At 41.8% G+C, this 14,118-nt stretch overlaps 1 protein-coding gene across 2 annotated transcripts in view; it reads right to left on the reverse strand.

Moving 5' to 3' along the window:
* Positions 1-14,118, reverse strand: part of b3glctb (beta 3-glucosyltransferase b) — a 28,547-nt gene that overhangs the window by 12,512 nt on the left and 1,917 nt on the right. Inside the window, exons 2-10 of one of the 2 annotated variants that reach the window (XM_083987433.1) lie at positions 12,983-13,503; positions 12,075-12,112; positions 11,941-11,980; positions 11,338-11,447; positions 4,660-4,736; positions 4,405-4,516; positions 2,540-2,676; positions 1,966-2,029; positions 568-684 (exon numbers count right to left, since the gene is read on the reverse strand). In XM_083987433.1, the coding sequence (XP_083843559.1) occupies positions 568-684; positions 1,966-2,029; positions 2,540-2,676; positions 4,405-4,516; positions 4,660-4,736; positions 11,338-11,447; positions 11,941-11,980; positions 12,075-12,112; positions 12,983-13,043 (756 nt within the window). In that variant the 5' untranslated portion in view covers positions 13,044-13,503. Of the gene's footprint in view, positions 1-567; positions 685-1,965; positions 2,030-2,539; positions 2,677-4,404; positions 4,517-4,659; positions 4,737-11,337; positions 11,448-11,940; positions 11,981-12,074; positions 12,113-12,982; positions 13,562-14,118 lie in introns of those variants that run through there. The other variant, XM_083987432.1, reaches the window with a different exon arrangement.

Genomic DNA, 14,118 nt, shown 5'->3' on the forward strand with positions numbered 1-14,118 from the left:
ATGTTTTCACGGTTTTTCAGTGGACAGAAAACAAGACTTTCCCTGTGATATTCATTCATAAATCCTCCTATTTATCCACTTCCTTATTTTCCCTTCAGCCCGAAAACTGCAGTGATCCGTCACCACTCAGCTCGGTTAAACATGTACTCAGTCTCTGTTCGGCCTTCACAGTGACTCAGCTCTCTCATCCTCGTGGCCCCATGTGCATCCGTGTTTGACATTTAACTGAGCGGGACAGCTGAAGTTATGAATGTGACTGAAGGTGATGGAATGTAAAAACAACTGTGACAAGACGACCTTGATTTTGAGTTTTTGTAAATCACCGACAGTGAAACTCCTAACTGCATGAAACAGAGCGACTGTCTGCTGTGTTTACCTGCTGCACAACTAATGAGCATTTAGCCGTTACAGTAACACTTCACACTGTGGAACTGAACCATCAGCCAGTAGGAGGAGACAATAAAGCCACAGAAAACAACCATAACACACACTTTTATCTACATACAGCCATTACCATGAGCACAAATGCATGCTTATAAATGTTAATAATAATGAAAATGTACGTACACAGTTAGGTAGGTATGTTGTGAAAGTGGTCGCACAGTTGTGTTTTGGCTCCGTGCAAAACTCTGGCACTGCTGTCAGCTTTGGACCATTTCCTTCTTCCCAAATGTACAAAGCAAGCTAGAAAAACAAGAGACAGATGAATGTAGTTTGTATTGAGTGACAGTGAAGTTTCCTTTTGCTTTGAGGCCGTAACACTAATGCATTGCAGATGAAAGTAAAAGCATTTCTGACTAAAAACAGATGAAGCAAATAAACCAGTGGATCTCAACTCAGTGTTGGATATGTGCAACATCTCATTCTGGGTCCTCAAACAGTAAATCAATTTGATTTGATGTCAGCGCTGAACCTTTTCAGTGCTCAGTCTTGGTCAGTGAATTAATTTGCATTATACCGTTACTCATCTTAGACTTTCAAAGAGGACGCCCTGCTTAAAGTGTAAGACTCATATTATGCACTGCAATGACTTCGTTGTAATATCATGAAATAATAACGCCTCAGGGGTGACATAAAACACAGCTTTTCCTCAGCTTGAATTTTATAAAATATTAGGATTAGAGAAATTAAAAAATATACAATGGGAATGACTTTGTCCCATTTCAACCTGTTCCAAAGAACCTGATAAAAACACATAAAACACAAAAACAACATCCTGTGCTGCAAAGCTTTTCCTTAAAGCAGAAGTAAGCGATCCGGGCGTTTTGGCTAACTTCTTGTCAGCCGATGGAGTTAGCAGTCCCCGCCCTCGTCCCTACGTCACCACATGCATACACATCCCTTGGCTGCACACACAGAGAGGACCGCCCCTTTATGCCGTTCTCTCTCCTCATTGGATAAAGGTTGTAGGATACAAGGAAGGTTTTCTCCTCGGCTTACAGCAGAGCAGAGTGACTGACAGACCCGTGGTTCGGACCAAACACTCTATATAAGTGATTGCTGTCGGAAGATATAACTATTTAAGACTTATATTAACACAAACATTCCGCTTACTTCTGCTTTAAGAAATACCCACTGCTTCAAAGCAGCGTGTGACTGTCACTTAATCGATTGTTCCCCCCAGCGCACAAATACACAAAAACACTTCAACCAGTTCTGTAGTAGAGCTCTTGCATTAGTAGCATAATAAGAGCTGTCGTAACACAGAGCTACAGGGGGTTCAGTCTGAGAGCTTTTTCAACAAAGCACTAGTCGGCCACTGGGGAGAGCTGTCCATCATCATTACATGACCAGCAGGCAGCCTGCAGGGTGACACTGATGACTGTCGTGCTCTTTACAGCAGTAACCTGAGGCACAACGTGATACACTTGATCCAGAGGCTTAGCAGTAATGTTACAGTAAATACGTGAGTGGCAGGAGTCGACACACAGATTCATAAAACTCTTGGAAACTGTTTCAAAGTACCTCGTGTTTTAAATCGATGGTAAAATCTGACTTCAGGTGCTGGTGTTGGAGCCGCAGAGCCAGTCTGAAACACACAGGAGAGAGAGAGAGATGGTGAGGGACGACAAGTAGCAGGATGGAATCTGTTGTATATGGGGGTGTACAACAATGAGATAAAGTATTGGAAGTCCTGAGGCATTGGTTTGGTTCAGTAACTCCTCTGACTCCTGCTTTCAGATTACATCCTTGAGTCCATGTTCACTAGATTTGAAGTTACTTCTGAAAATACAAACTTGCTCCTCAGACTTTTTAGGGACTTAAATAAAATTGATGGACCCCCTGTTTGGATTTTAATTACAAGAATAGAATAGAATAAAACTTTATTGATCCCGCGAGGGGGAAATTCACAGTGTCACAGCAGCAACAGATATAAAAACAACCAAACAAAAATGTCACTGTGACATGTTTTCTGCTCAGTCTCTTACTGCTGCATTTACAACTTATTTTTATTCATGTCATTCATATAGTAGTGTCTAATTGTCTCCAAAAATACACACAAACACACACACATACACATACAAGGACACACACACACCTGTGGAGCAGCGGGGCACTAAGAGCCCAGCCTGCTGCAGGGTCAGGGTAACCAAAGGAACTGGGGTCTTCAGAGAAGGCGTAATGGTGGATGATGGAGGCCTCGTTGTCATGGATACACTTTCCCAAAAACCATTCCTGTGGGTTTCAAAGAGGGTAAGAGGGTGATACAGAGAGAAACATGCTGGGTTATTTTCCTTTCATTGCTTGTTTAATATTGCACATGTGGTGAACTAATCCACCATTAAGGCAATCATCATCATTCAGCAGGAAGAGATTTATAGAGTTGTGTGCAAAAGTCAAAATTTCTCATTTTGTAGAAAAGAGGTAAATAAAGAAACAAGCCATTAAAGAGAGGTAGCTGAAGATTCATCATTACTCGTCAGCTGATGATAAGTCAAACCTAGTGGTAACAACAGTCACATCACTCAGAATGACTCTGAGAGTAAATGAAGGCTTAATTGATCCCTAGAGGAGGCTATAAAAAAAGACATCAAAGTGCTCCCAGCTTGACTTTTTCAGTCTCAAATGTCATTAAGAAACTGAGTCAAGACGAGGTCTTCCCGACTGAGAAAACCCTGGGATAAACTGTGTCTGCTGAACCTCCACATGACTGGAGGTGGCTGCAGGGAGGTTTAACTGACACAGGAGCCGTGGTGCAGCATTAATACACAAACAGGATCTATGATGATGCATTGCCACCTCATCACAAAACTCAAAGACTGAAATATGCAAAGCAAACATCTGGCTGCTTTGTGTGCTGCCAACTGTAAAGCAAAAGAGGGGTACAGACAGATACAGATGTCACGCAGTCAGTAGAGGAAGTGAAACTAAAAAGATCCTGCAGCAGGACCGCGATTGTGACCCAAAGCTAAATCCACCGTGAACTGCTTAAAGAGAAACACTCTGAAGCTCGTGGCCCCCCTGACTGGAGCATGATTGAAAATCTGCAGGTAGATCTTCAAGAAACATCAAACAGCCTAAAAATACCTCAGACTGTCAGGTGGTCTGCAGGAAGTGGCAAACAAAGTGTCTGAAAACTGTGACATCTAAGTTCTGACTCAGTAGGAAGCCCAAATGTTTGCACAAACCACAAGGAGTTCCAGGGCTGGCAACAGATTTACATATAATGGCGGCGGATAGAGTTCACTTTTGAATCGTCCAAAACACACACTATGAAACATCCAGATACCTCCATACTGCTCGTCTGTACTGACCCAAGTGTCCTGAAGCCGCCACATGAAAAAGTTGTCCAGAAAAAAATAATTTGATCTCTGTTTTTATCCTTGTTGTAGCAGTAGCTCCCAGTGGCTCTGTTGATGTTTGTGAGCATGCGCAAGATTTGCTGCGAGATATTAATTTGTGTTTACATCATACATCCAATGGTTTACAACGACTGGCTTCAGGACACTTGGGTCAGTACAGACGAGCAGTATGGAGGTATCTGGATGTTTCATAGTGTGTGTTCTGGACGATTCAAAAGTGAACTCTGTCCGCCGCCATTATATGAAAATCCGTTGCCAGCCGGACCCCCACTGGAACTCCTAAAGCGTTTTGATGACTCTGAAGGTTCTCCAAACCCTTCCTTGACATGATGGTGAGTAGACAATTGGTGAATTGTCGATTTTGGGTGAAGTATCCCTTTAAAGTAGCTTAAAAGGCATAACATTTCACAGACTAAAGGACACAGCAGTCAAGGGTCGACAAACAGACACACACACAAAAAAAAGGGTTAGGGTTAGAAACACAAGTAAAGTGCTTAGTGTCGTGGTATTGTAAAGACGCTCATCTGAATATCTCATCAGAATCTATAATTTGTCCAAACGACTGCATATATTTTGTTAGGAATCAGTTTGCACGACTCACCTCCCGGGCTTCATATCTGTGGAGGAGCTGCAGCAGAGCAGACAGCCTGACTCTGGTCTCCTCCTCCATGAAGAAGAACCAGGACGCTGATCGGCCATAAGTGGCGGAGAGACTGGAAAAATTCATGAGAAGCTGTGAGGGTTTATGCCTTCACTTCCGCACAGGAATCATTAAAAACTATCCTTAGAGTTAAATTTTATTGAATTATGTTTAATTAGATTTGTAAAATCTTCTCCATGTGTGTTTGTCACTCACTGTGGAAGAGCGGGGAGGACGCTCCAGTCTCCGAGGTACGCTGACAGCTCATGGAGAAGAAGAACGACTGGAACTCCCTGGATGAAACACAACAATTAGCGCATTTAATTTATAATGAGCGTGGGAAGGGGATGAAAGTAAAGGGAAGTAAACAACAGTGAGAGCTCAGGTCAAACCGGCAGATTGTGAGCAGAAGAAAACAAATCAATGCCAGATCTAAAATCTCTGCAGTCACAAATGTGAACGTGTTTCTTTATAAATGCTGTTATCGTGAATTCATGAATATCTGGTTTGTTAAATGTGCTTCATTAGTAAAAATCACACAGAGAAACAGCTCTTTGAACTGTGACACTTTGCTGTACTGTACGTAAAGATGCTCAACACATGACAAGTTAAAACAACAAAGGTCTTTTTACCGTCATGATAATGTTAATGCTAATATTTACCACTAGAGGGCATGATGAGGGATGCTCCATGGAGAAGCTACAACTACAGTGACACTGTGACTGTAGGGAAGATAAAACCCACACAGCAGAGTTATAGAAGCTTTAACTGCTCAAACAAAACTACATTTATTCTTGTCTTGTTCAGTGACCATGATTCATACAGAGAGATGACTTGGTGGGTAGGATAATAGAAACACAACGGATCCTCTGGCCAGTGCAGTGGAAAAAGTCAAATGACAGTACGTGACCCAGACTGTGGAATTAAAGGCTGAGACAGTGTTCACAGCTCCAAGATCAGCTTCATACTTTCTGATGCCAATGTCTTTGTTATTTTATAATTTCTTATTTCTTGTGCTTGTTTCACCCAAGTGCAACCCAGGAAAAAGGGATGAGGAGCCATTAGAAGGATAAACAGAAACTGTTTGTCAGGCAGCTGAAGGATACTATGATGATGTACATGAATCAATGAGACGTCATGTTTGTATTTTATAGATGTATCCAAGAGCTTTTTTCTTTCTTTTTTTTTATACAATATCTATTATTAAGATCATAATAATAATTTTAAGAAATTACAATTTTAGAACTAATGTCTCGTGTTATAATTTGATGTCTGATTACAAGAGAAATCAAATTTTTACTTTAGCAGAACAATGAAAAACACTCCTTTACATGGATAAGTCCTCCATTCAAGTCAAAGTGCAGCAAAACTGCAGAAATACAGTATTATCAGCAGAATGCACTGAAAGTACACATCTATCATCACATAAGTTCCTATGTATAAATACATGAGTAGAAGTTTTAACCACTCCAAATTTAGAAGAAAAAGTATGCATGCAAATGTATGTTACTGACTTTTCTATAAACTTCAAAAGAGCATTTTAAAAGCTAATCAAATGTTTTTAAATGTACAGTCATAATCTGCTGTCACATATATTTAATTGAATGAATAATAGAGTAGAATGTCTCACTCTGCTGGGAGAAGAAATCTAAACTAACACAAAATGGAAATATTCCAGCACGGTACAAGAATCAGCACTTGGGTAAATGTAATGAAAGAAAACATAACACCAGGGTGGAAGTGATGAGCAGGTTTCTCATCTGGAAACATGTTCTTATGACAGCCTGTAGGAAATGATAGATGCTGCACTGACAGAGTGCCACATGAGCAGGCTGGTGTTGGTGCCAAGACAGTGATCGGATTCGGCACCAACATCAGCGCTCCCTGCTGTGTGCGCTGTGTGTGTTGTTTTGCTGTGTGTGGTTTCCATCATGGTTTGGGCAATTACACAGTCAAAACGAGGGCAAAACAGGAGATAGAGAGACGCTCAGCAGCTCCTGTCTCAGGCCTCCGTCCTCATCAAGTGACTCATGCAGAAGAACTTCCATGCAGCTATGTATAGCACCAGTACAGACGCAGTTTGAAAGATTAATAAAGCCTGAAAATAGGTTTGAAAAAAAATTCTGTGTCGACTTCTTTCTTATCTCGGAAATATATCAAGTCACATCTAAAGTTTGTCTCAAGTAACTGAAGTGGCAAAAGGCATTTATGGTAATGAGGATGAGGATGCTGTTCAAGGCGGCAGAGGTGTAAATGAGGCGTTTGATACAGCAGCATTGTGTTGACTTGACAGATCATTACATTACTATACAGGCTACATTAGGTCTTATGAGCCAGCCTGACAGTAATGCACAGCAATCTATCTCATAAAACATGACATATGTATAAATATATATGTATATTGCCAAGATAAAAGTACAGGTTCTGAAATGACTGTGCTATATGGCATCAGTCATGATGAAGAGTGTGTTTCTGGAAACTCTGAGCTCATCAGCAGTTGTTGCAGCCTTTAAAGGCATAGTTCAACATTTTGGCAAATTTGCCTATTGCCATAATCCCTATAGGCTATAGCCATAGGGGTAGGTTCATGCTCAGTGAACACAACGGAGGTGAATGGTACAGGTCCCCTGTCCCTCAAAACTCATCAAATACACAATCCAACAACTCCAAAACACTCGCGTTGAGAAGTTGTGAGCTGCACATTCACCACGCTATGAGATAATCATAACATTATGACACATTAAGCAAATACTCAGAACTACTTGCACTTTTGATATCTCTCCGCCCAGCAGCCGTGTCTGGAATGTAGTTCTGGCTGCATTTGCCTTGAAAACAACTCGTAACATTATTATTATTATTTCATAGCGTGATGAATGTGCAGGTCACAACCAGAGTGTTTTGGAGTTGTTGAATTGTGTATTTGATGAGTTTTGAGGGACAGGGGACCTGTACCATTCACCTCCATTGTGTTCGTTAAGCAGCAATAGGTGAATTTGTTAAAATGTTAACTATCCCTTTAAGATCTTCCTGTGAGATCTAATCTCTAAACACACAGGGTTTTTTTGCAGGTGCCACAGGTACAGGTGCAGACAACAACAAAAAGCTGAAACTGACATATCTGTTTGCTCTCTTTTCCCATGCATCTACATGACTCTGCACCTGTCAACGAACTTGATCCCTCTAATGATATGTTTTCTCTGGTGGGGCCTCTCTGGCAGCAGCACACTCTCCTCCGTGCTCCAGTTTTGGTTTACTAAACATTTCACATATCAAATGAGTCTATGAACCAAAGCAGAGAATTTACAACTCGTGTAAAATAACGTATGAATGAGAGGGAGCCTTGGGGCAAATGTATGCTAAATAAAATGCCTCTTCTCCTTGTAGGCAAACAGTTTTCACACTAGAGAGACTGATCACAGGCCAGGAACAGAACCATTTTGGGGCAGATCCAGACGATCTTCTATGAATTTGATTTTTATTTGTCTGAAGTCTGGAGTGTATTTTGTTTGAAACTGACCTCGGTAAAGATCGTGTTTTCACTTAAGAGCTCCTCTTTACGGCGACGCATCCATCATGGTTTTAGGAGGAGTCATAAAGATGTCTCAGTCTTCTGTTTTTGCAACTTCTGACTTGGCTCTTTGCAGCAGTTCTTCCTGTTATCTTTAAAACCACAAGCAAAATAATAAGTATGCTTTACTCTCTGGGCAGCACAAAAAGACTCTGCAGCCCATCTGAGAAGTTCTGAGATATTTCAGTCTGGACTGACGGACTGACATCACCTCACCTGAAGCGGAGCTGCTAACGTTGAGGAGTGTTTTGTTTTGTCGCACACAGCAAAAACATCTGAACCTCAGGATGAAAGTCCCTGTGTAAAGTAAACACACATCCTGCTTCTTTTTCAGCTCTAGGAGTTGTGGTGAGATGTGAACTGAAAACAGCTGCGGCAGAATGAAACGACTCTGTAATGAGGTTGGATGATGAGGCAGAAAGCCCCAAACTTACGGCCAATCGCGGACGGGGACAGTTGTGACGCTGAACTAATAACCTTCGATTTGAACATTAATCGAGGAAGAGCTGTGTATCCATCTACAGCTCCTGTCATGATGACATCATTATGGGATGACCAAACTCTTTTTAGACGTCGTACTCGGAGCTGTCAGCGTGTCAGACTGTTTTGCCACCTTTAACCACTCTCTCGACACCTGGTTGTGCGTCAGTCACAAAAAACGCATGACGCACAACCTGCCCTCGCTCCACACAGCGCGCCACAATCAAGGTCTATGTGGCTGTGACAAACATCAAAGCTTAGACGGAGCTCACACACTCGCCTGGACTACACACTCTCATCACAGCCTGTCAGCACCAACACACACACACACACACACACACACACACACACACACAGATGATTGCGTATGTGGATTCACCCCAAAGTGTTACTTATGAAAAATTGCAGCATTATAATTTCAAAAAGCCTCTCAACATCTCTATCCACAAAAGAAAAAATGACTTCCTGGTTCAGCTACAGCACAAGTATTCTCGCAATCATGTTTCTCTTGATATGTTTGATGACTCATCGTTATAAATCTTCTTTTTTGGTTTCTTTTCTCCTGTTATATTGTGTTTTAAGCTCTGATAAAATTCATAGGTTCAGGTTGTTCAGTAAATGACATAAAGAAAAGCTGTAGATTAAGAAGTAAATCAAACTAGATTGGAGTCGCAGGTTCAAGATGTTCTGACTAATTAAAAAACTTTATGTATTGTGTAACATAAAAGTATTTTCACTTTTCTGTTCTCAGGAAACACCTGCTAGAAGTTTCTCCATCTCCACGCAGGATCTAATGGAGCTGAGTCAGACCGAACACAAGGTTCTTCATCACCTCCTCTCCCCTGCCTGCTCCATCTGGTTTGGTCCTGATTGTTTCACACCTCTTCTGTTATAAAATAATGGAGGTCGCTGCCCTGTACTGAACCTTGACTGCAGCAGAAACGCCCCTCACCGGAGCTGGGCCATCAGACATCATCTCTGAGCTCCGTAGGGACTTCATGGTTTTATTTTTGTTCAATAGTCAGACCTCAAAAACACAACAAGCCTTTCCACATCGCGTCCAATCCACTGAAGGAACTCGAAGGCTGCACGATTAATCACGCAATATAGTTCACCAAAAAATGAAATTCAGTCATTATTGACTCACACCCTCATGCTGATGAATACTCCGGAGTAGTTATTATTCCTCAAAGTGCATCTGTAGACCCGGGAGGGGGGGGGGTTTCGTAGTCCAATGAAATCTTTATGTGAGAGTCAATAGTGCCCGACACAAAAAGGTCCATAAAACAACACCTTCGAGTCAACTCTGGACTATATTCCTTCAGGACACTTGGATTGCAGCGGATGAGCAGTATGGAGGAATATTACAAGGTTTTGTGTAGTTTTATGGACCTTTTTGTGTGAGACGCCATTGACTCTCATATAAAGATTTCGTAGGGACTACGAACCAGCCTCCCGGGTCTCCAGATGCACTTTGAGGAATAAAAAACTACCCCGGAGTATTCATCAGCATGAGGTGAATCAATAATGACTGAACTTCATTTTTAGGTGAACTATTCCTTTAAATTCAGTACTGGCCTTGTCATTAAGGAGAACTGAGAGTAGACTGATGAGGGGAAATGTAATCTTTACTTTCAGCATAAGGCTGCAACATGAAATTGTGAATTCTGTTTGGACGGTTTGAGCCTCTTCTACTTTCATTCTTCTTTTCATCTTCTATGACATATTCCCTCCTGAGTGTATAATGGCTGTTCACGGCTGCTGTGCAGGAGCAGCCACAGAATAAGCCGTGAATGACAAAGTAGAGGCTGTTGTGGGTCAGCTCGCTCATTCTTTTGTGTATTTTGTATGACCGTGGAGCTGATCTGAGCTGATGTTTCTCTGCGTTCTCACTAACTGCATTTTCTTTCTGTCTCTCAGGGAGACACTGGTGCATAAACATCCTGACTCAGCACCACCACCACAGACAACGACATGGCAGCACATGGCTTCAAAACAAAACAATCACAGACACGTCAGATTCAATCACCGCTCCCACCGGTGTCGCTCGGTGAATCCTACACCGATGGGTTCACAAACAAAGCACATGTGATTAAAGATTTTCCAGCTGTTTACAGGCAGCGCTGTGACTGCACTGAAGGAGGACGACACAGACCCACAGAGGTGAGGGCATGAAAATTAAACTTTCATTTGTCTAGGGAAATTAAGATTTCAAATAACTTCTCTTCTTCACAACAGCCTCCGACTTTTTTGCTTTTTAATATGATGTGGTTGAAATGGTTCCTCATGTGGAGCCCCTGCTGACTTCCTCCTGCCACTTTTCCTATCCAGGAGGGTTTTGTGGATTAAAAAATGAGGTAAGAGGAAGGATCAAAGACGAGTGCAGTACTCTTTATTTTTTTAAATCAACACTTCTGTGTTTCTCCTTTAGTCTGTTTTGTCCACATATGTTTGTTGTTGCATTTCATTGATGTCTAGAACACATTAATTTCCACAGCTGCCCTGCAGCCGAATATTATTAAATAACTACTGGGTGAGGACACAGAGCTTGGTTTTCTGTCATCTCATGTAGGGGAGCTGCATGGCAAGGAGGACACCTATTGGTGCCAGTGTAATACCACAGTAATGAATGAATTCAAACACATACTATAAATGTGAAAGCTTTAAACATGGGATTACAGAAACATAAAGGTTTTTTCTGCCACTGTATGTTCACGCCCTCGGAGCAGTGTTACATCCTCAGGGTAGACCAGAGGCTCATACACATGAAGAAGAAGACCGGGGTTAGATTTAAACCTATAACTCCTCTGAGCTCCCACAGTTCTTCCCACTAAGCCAGGTGTTACCTGTCCAAGCTGAGCCGCCTGCTGCAGGATCTCTGCCCTCCTCTCAACACTTTGACGGCGGTGGTAGGAGTTTCTCTGACCCTGGATCACCAGCACCACCTCCTCCAGTCCTGAGGAAAGCAGAGGGATGGCACAGAGACAGGTTCAAGGATCTAAAATCACATTTTTGTATGGTAATTATAGTAAAAGTCATACATATTAACTGCCATTGTCGACTCTTAGTTTTCTCTCAGCACAGGGTCTCAACTTGTTGAGGGGAATAGTTTGATAATTTGGTCAATATAATAATACAAACATAATAATCATTTATTTTCCGGAATTAAAAACCTTATGATAACTGACTGGTAGCTGTGGCCTCCTACTAAGCATACACATATTTCCCCAAATGTTGAGCTTGTCCTTTAACTTCTCCCGCTCATATTAGAACTATTTATTGTAATGTATAACCTCAAAGATGGTGGTGTCTGGGTTGAGCTTTTCATGACACACACAACTTCAAAGAGCCTACAAAGTGGTGGCCTGGAGAATGAAGAAGTTAATATGCACTACAACACTGATGTGCTTTCCTTTCTGTGACCAACTGTAATGAAATGGCTCACTCACCACCAGAGCTGTGTGCGGCGTGCTCCTGGTGCTCTGCAGCCTGCGGGGGTCAGTGATTCTTGTTAAGTCTGACACACACTGCTGAGCTGCATGATGAAGCATAATCACAACAAGAATCTGACAGTGGCACTTACATGAGCAAGACACGAAGGTCCGTGTTCAGCAGAGGGACCTGAGGGCAGCAGGAAAGATGTTGTCACAGTATCATCAAAATGGATGCAACTACTAGTGCAGATAGATGTGGTTACTTTATCTTATCAGTTGATCAGTCAATTTAAATAAATGATACTTTTTTATTTTGTAATCTTGTATATTTCTCAGCACTGTTTGACCCTGTGCAGAACAGATGCCACGGTGTCCAGAATAAAATGCTGTTTGACTTCAAAGGTTGCTTTCTTTCTGCAACTGGCCTGAATATGTCATATGGCAAATATTAAATTACAAGTGAACAGAAAGCAGAAAACTGGCCATGGGGCTCAATTCCCATTTAAAGCTGGGATGTAAAGACTGCTTCTTAATTCACAATCAACTTCACTCTGTGAAGGCTTCTGTCTGTGAACACTTTCCCAGGTGGCATGTTTCCAAGAAAAAAATAAAATAAAACAAATTTTGACAGCAGGATATTCAATTCCCCTAAAGTGCAATAATGTACTACTTTTAGCTGTCTTCTATTTACAAAACCCCACGAGATCACCTGCTCTGGCCTGATTTTGTTTATGGGTCAAGTTTCTCAGACTAAAACAACCATTTGCTATTAAAAATTTCAAAATAAAATATTCGAATATTTTTCTAGCGAGAAAAATATCGCATTGACACACTGAATAACTGATATGTGTAAACTTTACGTCAGAAATATCTACTAATACATTTGCAAACTGAAAAGTAGATTGTGTATTGTTATTTTAAATTGATACAACTTTACTTTGAAGACCGAGTCGGAGTAGTTTCCGGTCTCTCTTTCTCCGTGTATCCAGCTTGATGCTAGCGGGCTAGCTAACCCTGTACGCTGTGTGGCTGTCGGCGGGTCAGCGAGGCCACTTACCGAGCCACAGGAGGAGCACGGCCACCAGCCTACATCCGCTCAGCACGTCACGGTGTGACATGACTCCCGTGGACGCTGCTTTTCCTTTTAAAATCACCGTGTTTGAGGGAAACCGGTCCCTACATTCCTGCACTGGCAGGAGTCTTTGGCTACTGTACAGGAGTGTGGACGGTGGGCGGCAGTGTGGAGCTGCAGCGACCTCCAGCGGACACTCACCCCACCGAGGCCTGCTGTGGGGGGTTCAAGTGGACCGTTTTCTTTTCTTTTCTTTTTTTCTCCCTTTTTGTTATTCCCCATCTTTTATTGGTCCTAAGGGGGCACAAGGTTCCGCCAGTGACCTCCAAAATACCCACACAAAGACACTGCTAAAAATAGAAAATGGCAAACAACAAGGACACAGGACAAACTAAGACGACGATGAGTCAGAACAAACCAAACGCCATGCAGCAGTCCCCATGTTCATCACTCTCCTGATGCTGTCACCAGAGATTTGACCTGCACACTCCCAGGCCTGGTGGGGCCTCGGTGGAGGAGAGGGGAAAACAAGGCAGAATCATTATGCTGAAACATTGTACAGCCGGAAACCCACATTTTCTTTCCATTTCTCTTCTTCACAAGAGCCTCAAACAGCTCAGATGTGATTAAACCTTGGTTGCAATGTGAACTAAACTCTGGATGGCTTTTTGTAGCTATGAACCAAAAAATACATAGTCACCTCACCTCACCTTTCAAGTTAATCCACCCATACTCATTCATAAACAAAACAACCATCACCTGAGTCAATATCACTATGGAGTGCCTTTGGTGTCCTCATCAGAATCACTCAGTCATCATGAAAATATAGCAGAATAATGAAACTCTGAGGTCTTATTATAAATGGCCAAACATTTACTCACATATTGGTATAATTATAATTCACTTAAAATATGTTCCCTTTATTTTATACCGTTTTCTTGCATTGGATGTACGTGATTTTGGCATGTCCCACACAGTGCTCTGCTAACTACAGCGTGTGTAATAAGTGCTTAAATGATACTAAATTAAAACTTTTTTTACATGGTTTTATTGTCCACAACAGCCTATTTGAGAAAAACTGTAAGTTTGATCATGTATATTCTATTTTCATAATTATATTG

This window comes from Trachurus trachurus (genome assembly GCF_905171665.1).
Source record: "Trachurus trachurus genome assembly, chromosome: 14".
Classification (NCBI taxonomy): Eukaryota; Metazoa; Chordata; class Actinopteri; order Carangiformes; family Carangidae; genus Trachurus; species Trachurus trachurus.